Source organism: Passer montanus, unplaced genomic scaffold, assembly GCF_014805655.1.
Source record: "Passer montanus isolate IOZ18808 unplaced genomic scaffold, ASM1480565v1 scaffold70, whole genome shotgun sequence".
Taxonomy (NCBI): Eukaryota; Metazoa; Chordata; class Aves; order Passeriformes; family Passeridae; genus Passer; species Passer montanus.
The window spans coordinates 2,819,652-2,827,700 of record NW_024372148.1 but is presented as its reverse complement, the minus strand read 5'-3'; the positions used below and the strand labels follow the sequence as shown (position 1 = coordinate 2,827,700).

General features: G+C 41.8%; 1 protein-coding gene across 1 annotated transcript; it reads left to right on the top strand.

Annotated features, from left to right (window-relative positions):
• The first annotated feature begins 4,110 nt into the window (after positions 1–4,110).
• On the top strand, positions 4,111–7,308 carry LOC120512132. Its single transcript, XM_039730114.1, has 3 exons — positions 4,111–4,220; positions 4,393–4,585; positions 6,175–7,308. Exons 2-3 carry the CDS (start codon positions 4,414–4,416, stop codon positions 6,642–6,644), a joined length of 642 nt encoding a protein of 213 aa, XP_039586048.1. The 5' UTR covers positions 4,111–4,220; positions 4,393–4,413; the 3' UTR covers positions 6,645–7,308.
• Positions 7,309–8,049: the final 741 nt, after the last annotated feature.

The following is an 8,049-nucleotide window of genomic DNA, read 5'->3' as shown; positions in this document are numbered from 1 at the left end:
TCGTACTTATCCTGGAACTGATTCAAACTTCTGAAGAAGCACTACACTGGGTTACCTCAGATCCAGACCTGGTTTCACAATCACCAACCTTCTTACTATATTCATCCACCAGAAAACAGAGAGTGTTACAGTTTGGTGCAGTCATAAGCACATCATTGCCAATGGAAAATTGTGTTGGCAGATTCTTTTATACCCAGCCAAATATACAGAAATGGAAAGGTCAGCTGTGCAGGCACTGGTTTTACATATGTGCATTAATTACAACACAGTTGCCTTTTGTTATTAATTTCATCTGCTCAATATGTATCAAATTGAATGAGAAGAAAGAGGGCCCACAGAAAGACAGAAAAGGGAAGCCAGGACAATCTATGAATGGGACTGGTCCTCCCTTTCTGGATCACACACTGGAAAAGATTCAAAACTAGCCAATTGCAGGGAATGGGAAAAGCAAAGAGAAAGGTATCCCTTGTTAGCTACAGCTTTTTCTATAAGGCTTTCAGAGGTCTGCTGCAGAGACACTGGAATAGTTCAGTGAGCTTGGCTTCTTGGTGAACCCCTACAATGGAGATTTTCCCAAGCAAGTGTGTTCAGGCACTCTGGTATGTTAGCTTCTTCTTAAGTATACAGCCATGGTCCTGATTTTAATTAGTCAAAAACGTTTTTCGTTAAGCACCATGACACATGCACTTTTTGGGGATACCTGCCCTCAGGCAACACTAGAAACTGTGTGAAAGAGAATACTCAACAATGTCATCAGAAAATTCAGAACATCAATTTGCATTTATGTGTGGATTGAATACTTTGGCTATGATAATGTCTGAAAAACAGACAGCATCATTTAAAATGTGGTTAAGAGGCTGGGTACAACTTTCATGATTCTAGCCTGTGCACTATTCCTCTCACAGATATATTGTAACTGTGTACTTACCTGACGGTGCTGTGCCCAAATACCTTAGGTAAAAGGATTTCCACTGTCAAAGAAGCACCACAGAACCTGGTTATTCTCTTCTTGAATACTTTGGCTATGATAATGTCTGAAAAACAGACAGCATCATTTAAAATGTGGTTAAGGGGCTGAGTACAACTTTCATGATTCTAGCCTGTGCACTATTCCTCTCACAGATATATTGTAACTGTGTACTTACCTGACAGTGCTGTGCCCAAATACCTTAGGCAAAAGGATTTCACTGTCAAAGAAGCACCACAGAAGTTGCCAGAACCTGGTTATTCTCTTTCCAGAACAAGAAAGATGCACGTTGTGAAAGAATCACAGAATAGGACACAACTTCCCCAGGGAACACACGGTAATGAGCATGAGCTCTGCAATTAGACTTGCTGAGACCGAGTTACCAAAGCCTCCTGGCCAGGCCAACCTCCTTCTGCAGCTTCACGTAGTGTCTCATGGTGTTGAGTTGTGGGAGTCCCCATTGCATCCACCTAGTTAAACCCTTTTAGCCACAGGAGCTTTGTTCAAGCGAGGAGAGCTTTCTGCTGTGTTATGGCTCCCTAAAACCCCTGAGCCAGGGGCTTCCAGGATTGCCCAAAAAATCACAGTACTGCAAAAGAGAAAAAATTGCAATTAATAATTGTCACTTAAAAACTTACATCCTCAGATGATTAATACAAAGTGAATTCTCCATGGTTTATAAATTATATTTCATTAGATACATATGAAATAAGCTGTATAACCAGCCCTGTACCAGGACTTCCCCTTTCTGGTCTTGTAGGATTACCCAACAAAATGGCTTTGCTGTCTGCTGAGGTAGTCATTTCATAGGAAGGCTCAGTCATGCAGTATATACTGGAATCTGCTATTGACTTGTAGGAACACAAAAGAAAAGTGGCAATGAGCTAGAAGCTTTTAGGCAAGTAGTTCAATAGACCTTCTTCCTGAAACTGTTCCTGTCTCTTTCAACCTATCCTGCAAGAACACCAGATAAAACATCAAGTCCAGGGTGAATACAAATTGGGCTGTGCAGTTGTAGTGGTCTGGTCAAGATAAAATTAGTATGGATTTTCTTTAATCCTTTGATCTATGTTGCCATGCAGGAGGGCAGGCGTTTACCATAAGAAAGGTGGACTATCATATTAAAGTTTTCCTTGTGCTCTTCATTGGTGTAGTAGTTTCAATTCATTGCAGAGCCCCACAAGAGCTGCATTGATATCAGCCTAATAGGAGGTGCTTAGTCAGAGAGCTACTTTTTAGAGTTTCCCCATGGTGGGGATTCCTGCAGCCTCCAAAATAATATTAACTGTATGCACACCAGCAATAACACGATGCCTCTACCCTGTTCTCTGTAGGTTGCAATTGTCTATATGCTCTACACTTTGCTAGCCTACTTCTAGTTAGCATACTTTGTATGCTTTTAAGGGATGGCCTGAATACTGATTAGATACTTCCTTGTGTGTTATCACAAGCAGGTGAGAGGTAGTTAAGAGTTTCTTGGAGTAACTGATTACTAATTTGATATAAAATTAAATAACCATACAAGAAACTACTGTTTAGCTGCAAAAGCACGACTAAATAACAAGGAAGGATTTGGACCTTGCATGCCTCCCTTACCTGCTGCTAACTGAGTGAGGTGTCAGAAGCAGGTAGCAGCTCTGTGGTGCCAGTACATCTTTATATGCTGTTCACATTCCATTGCAACATGTCACATTTGATATGGCATAATGCAATGTGACTAATTTAATCAGATGTGAAGTGCACTACAGCAATGTATCAAGTCTGAAAATTTGGAAAAAAAAAAGTTGGAGTAAAAAATAAAGCATTCTCCTATCCATGGTTGGATTATTTTTCTCAGCTGGAGGGCTACATTTTCTGAGCTTGGCCTTTTCTATTCTGACCTTCCAGCCAAGGGCATGTGTCAGGAGGCTTGTATTTCCCAAAGGCAGTGACACAGTCTATTAGGTCATATGAGCTGGATCATCAAGCCTTTGTCCACCTCAACTTCTGGGCCACCATTCCTTACCCACCCCCACATCCCCCAGCACTAACTCATGATATGATGCCCTTGCCTTTGACAGGTCGGGAGGGGAAAAAGCATTTTATTGCTGAACACGTACATAGCAGAGCCCAGAAATGAAGCGAGCTTTCTGTGGTCTGGTGCTACTCACTTAGTAAGTCTGCATTTAATTAGCTACTTCTGAAATGTGACAAGGAGAAAACACAAGATTTACAAGTCTGCTTGCATTTCTAACCCAGGGCTCAGCATTGTTTTGTTTTAAGGTGATGATTATAATCATAAATACCAAAAGAGCCCATGTCCACAGGGAGTTCATCAAGCTTTCAGTACTTTTGGGAAGTGTATCCACCCTCATCCATTCTGGACTATCTCCTAGCCTGGGAGTGTGTGGATGGACAGGCTGCCATGCACAGACATTAGCAACTTTGCCCTTTCAAACACCGAGTGACAAGAGACTCGGAGATGACTCTTTCTTTGGTTTAGTCCTTTATTTTAGATCTACCGCTTCTCTTTGTACATTACCAAGTGTATGGAAGGCAGTGCAAATAATAATTTGCTTCTTCTTCACTACAGACCTGAGGGTTTTTTGGTGAAGTGTTGTGGTCCTCAAAGAGTTGTGAAAAGGTCTCAGAGGAACATATATAGCGCTAGAAGAAGCCTAAGAAACACTTAAACTGGTGAAAATCTATGAGCTTGCTGAACCTAAGGGGTGGGGGGCTGTGGAAGGGTCACATAGTTGAGAAAGAAGACTATATTTTCACAAGATCTGGGAAATAATGCCATGGGAAGAGAGGAAGATGTACCTACTCCAGTTACTGTGGCAGACAATTCCATAGAATAAAACAGAAAGAAAATCTTAGAAAACAGTATGATAAAATATGCTTATATGTTACAAAGAAGTAAAAACTATTTATTCTACCCTTGTCCCTGTGCTGAGCATACCTCAGCTAAAGGAGAGGCTCACCCTTCTTTTTTGCCTCTTTGAGGACCAAGGAAACTTTGTGATGGTGTGCTCCTTTAAGACCCAAACATCACAAACAGGTTTTGTGATCTCTCTTCTAATTTCATCAGGCCTGGAAAGGTTTTGCTGATTACAAATGAGAAGATGCTGTGTTAGCTCCTCCTCCAGTGGTTGGTTTGCTTCTTATAGCCCTAGTCCCCTCCACCTCCCCTACCAGTGGCGCTTTCACTGTGTTCCTACCTTGGAAGAAGGAAAGGGGACCCTTTCAAAAAGAAGTAGGGCTAAATTGCAAGGTAAGGTCTGGTCATGATGGGGAAGGTCTGTTGGTGTTGGTTTAGCCCTAAGACTACTTTGTAATTTATGAGGTAAACATGAGCTTTTATAGCGCTTGGACTCTGTGTCCCATTTTCTTGTGAAACCAGTAACTTTGTGATAGGTCTCCTGTTCATTGACCTTTACCCTTGGCTTTAGGTGGACCCTATTCAAATGGCTCAACAGACTAGCCTGAGAGCCCTGGGTCCCCCTGGGGAAGGGGATGCTGCAGCAGACAGCCAAACCCAGCAGCCTGCCAGACCTCGGAGAGCTAGATCCCGGAGAAGAAGGTGTAGACAGGCAGCTCCTGCATCCCAAGGAGAAGATAAACCTAAGACCTTTCAAGGTGACCTGTGAGAAAGGGGTGGTAGTATTGGCTGAGGAGGGGGATGAGTGCTGCTTAATTTCAGTTGCTATTCCTCGTTTGTCTTGTCTGTTTGCCTGTAGAAAGCTCCCTCAAAATAAGGGTTCAAAAGTAAAAGAGCTCTAGGTGACACCACTATGGCTGTCTTGTTAGCATTTTCAGAGCTGCTGTTTGCTGACCTGCACAAAATTGTCTCGTGTCCTTGTGTCTGGCTCTCTTCCCCAAGAGCTAAAACCTCCTGTTAACTCACAAAGAAAACAGAGAAATATTATCTTAGAGGGCTTACTCTAGAATTCCTTCTTTTATGTGATGTATGTCTGTCTTTGAAACTTAACTCAAGGCATGTTTATGCAGTGCTTGGAGTTCAGGCTGGTTCCCTATGGTTTGAATGGAGTTACTTGCCAGCCTTAGCAGTGTTACCCTCCCACTGTGCAGACTGATTCTGCAGCTCACCAAGAGCAAATGCCATGTAGGATCTACTGGGTTTGTACCCACCCAGTGTGGCTTGGAGTTAGAGAAAGTGCAGCACAGTAATTTCGTACTGGCTCTTGTTCTGAGGAACCCAATGGCTTCTTTGCAGCAGAACTGCAAGGCAAGGATGCTGCCAGGTGCCTTTGTTATAACAGGTAGGCAGGTAGTTTCCAGACCTTATAGCCAGCTTACATGTGCAGGAAGCCTCCTTCTAAATTGCAGAGATTTTTTTAAACACATAGACCTCCTCTCATGAGGAGGCAATTTTCCTGGCTAGCTCATGGAGCACTCCAAAAACCTTTCTGAGCTTGATGTTCAGAATGGTGGCAGTTCCCATAGCCTGGGAGCAGTTTGATGGTATAACACAAACCCTTTTCAAAGGCCACAGCTGGGCTGTGATAAAGATTGTCTGGGAAGATTGTGTAGCAATATTTCAAGGTCAAAACTCCCTTTCCTTAGTACTTCTGAGATGATAGACCACAAAGAAAGAGAAACCAAAAACAGGTATATTGGAGGGGTGGAGGGTGTGAGAGAGGCAGACGTGATAAAAGGAGTCAGGAGTAAATTAAATGAGTTAAGCTCTTGAATGAAAGGCAAAATAAAGTATTGAAGCTCAAGAATGGTTTGTAGTTAGTTTTTTACCTTCCTTCAAATTTCTTTTTTTGTGTAGTTTTCTCTTAAAGTTAGCATGCTAGATGGATTGCAGGACTATTGCAGTGGTTTGTATGGAGCTAGGAGAACACTGAAATCCAAGAGCATTGTGGTCAATTTCCCTTTTAGTTCCAGCCTTAGTTAACCAGAGCATGAGGTTTCTCTGCCCTTGCTGGGAAGACAAGAAGAACTGTTTTCACAACAGTAGAGGCCAGCAAAATGGAGTACAATTGATTCTTAATTCTGACCTTGGAAAAATGATGCTGAGTCTTGTGATAAACAATTTATTTTCTCAAAGGCTTAGGGTGAGGTTGGGGGGAAGAGGTGTGAGACACCTTTAAAATATTTAGTGATTAGATAACATAAGGACGATCAGACAGAAGCTTTTTTCTTGGCTTTGGATTTTTGTTCTGTTCTGCCTGATCTAATCTTGTTACTTTCCCCTGCAGTTTACAAATTTAGCAGTCATTCCCCACCTGTAAGTGATCACTGCAATGGTGGAAGCTCTCGGAGTCCTGCGCTGCCTGATGATGGAGATGTTATGGGAATGATGGCTAGGGCTGCTGGATACTGGGGGAGGCGAGAAACTCCTCAGTGTTGGGTCAGAGGCTGCACTTGTGCTTGTTCAAAGGCTGAAAGAGAAGAAGGCCATCCTTCCAGGAGCCGTGTGCTGCCATGTGATCTAGACGAAGATGACAGCTCCACCTCCATGATAAGAGAGGGATTATTTTCAGTGGCTGAAGATGCTGATGGCAGCACTGAGGACACTGGGACAGCCAGATCTTGGGCTGGTGCTAGAAGTGATGATGGTCCCAGGAGCTTAGCAGAGGAGTATTCACTGGTTCCCATAAGCAGACGAAAGCAATATTCTGCCCAGACTTTTCATGATGCAGTAGAAAGATTTTTGAGAGGGTTCTGAGCTTTGGCACATCCATTTTGAATTTGGGAGCCAAATCTGTGGAGATGCAAATGCCTGTCATCATGTGCACAGTTTATTGTAATACAGGTTGAAGCCTGCAGAAAAGCCATGAAGGTTCAAACAGAGTAAAGCTCAGTATATTGCTCTTAGATTGATAGACAGCTAGAAAGTTATTTGCATTCCAGTTTTGTCTCCTTGATATGTGTTGCTGCCTTCTTCAGGAGCTTAAAAACCTTTAGTAATCATAAGGCATTAAAAATGGAAAAATTACTTTGACTCTAAGCTAATGTAATGACTATTTCTTTTGCAATGTTAAGAGAGAGGCAAAATGCAGCTTTTTTATTATTTCTCTGCAATAGAGTCTCTATTTAATAGCTTCTTGAAGATATTTGAAATTCAAAGCCTTTGTTTATGCTAGAATTTCTTTGCACTAAATGCTTTAATTTACCCTATAGAGGCCTAGAGGGTTTGGTATTTTTTTTGTGTGTGTTTTTTTTTCTTTAACTTGATCTAAATCTAAAAATTGTATTCTGCTGCATATATTAGATTATTCATATATAAGCAGTTATGTATGATAATGTGAGATAGCTAGAGCACAACCTGCTTAAAAAGTCTCACACCCTTTAGCTGTTAACTTGTCACATGAATTAAAAATAAAAAAAATTCTGAGTACCTTATCAAATTTTTCTTTTTTTTTTTTTTGAAATGGGGAATAATGGAAATAATGATCTGGATTTCCTAGCTGAGAAATTTTGGCTTAGACATTTTTCCTTTATTTAGTTAAGGGCTAGATTTCAGGAGTATATACCTTAGCCTAACAGTAAAATGCTAGTACATGGTTAATGGAAAATGGCTATACTTCAGGAACCTGATCCATGAGGATCATTGAAGTCTAGCTCCTGGCAGGGATGGGCCCCAAAACTCATACTAGGTGCCTGAGAATATTGTCCAAGTGCTTCTTGAACTCTCTCAGGCTGGTGCTGTGACCACTTCCCTGGGGAGCCTGTGCCAATCCTGAAGCACCCTCTGGGTGGAGAACCTTTTCCTGTATATAACCTAAATGCCCCCTGACATAACTGCATGCTGTTCCCTCATCTCCTCTTGCTGGTGACCAGGGAGAAGGGCTGTGGACTGCTTTGAGGTTTGCCCTCAGTCAAAAAGAGTTGCCATTTTATGGACATTCTGCAGACATTTGTGTTCTTATGAGATGTACTGACAAATTAAACACCTAACCTCTAGGCTTCTTGACTTTAATATGCCTATAAGCTTAAAATTAAGCATATGCCTACCCTTGAGTCAGTCTCCTCCTTTCACACTGGAGGCTGTCTATATATGAGGTAAATATCACAAGTGTTACACTAAAGAGAATCAGGCAACTTGTGCTTTATGCAATTGTTCAAACTGA

Excerpts from the sequence above, each read along its gene's own strand:
- LOC120512132 (XM_039730114.1), top strand. The coding sequence starts at position 4,414 with ATGGCTCAACAGACTAGCCTGAGAGCCCTGGGTCCCCCTGGGGAAGGG. Across the intron at positions 4,586-6,174 it reads TAAACCTAAGACCTTTCAAG|TTTACAAATTTAGCAGTCAT; the intron begins GTGACCTGTGAG and ends TTTCCCCTGCAG.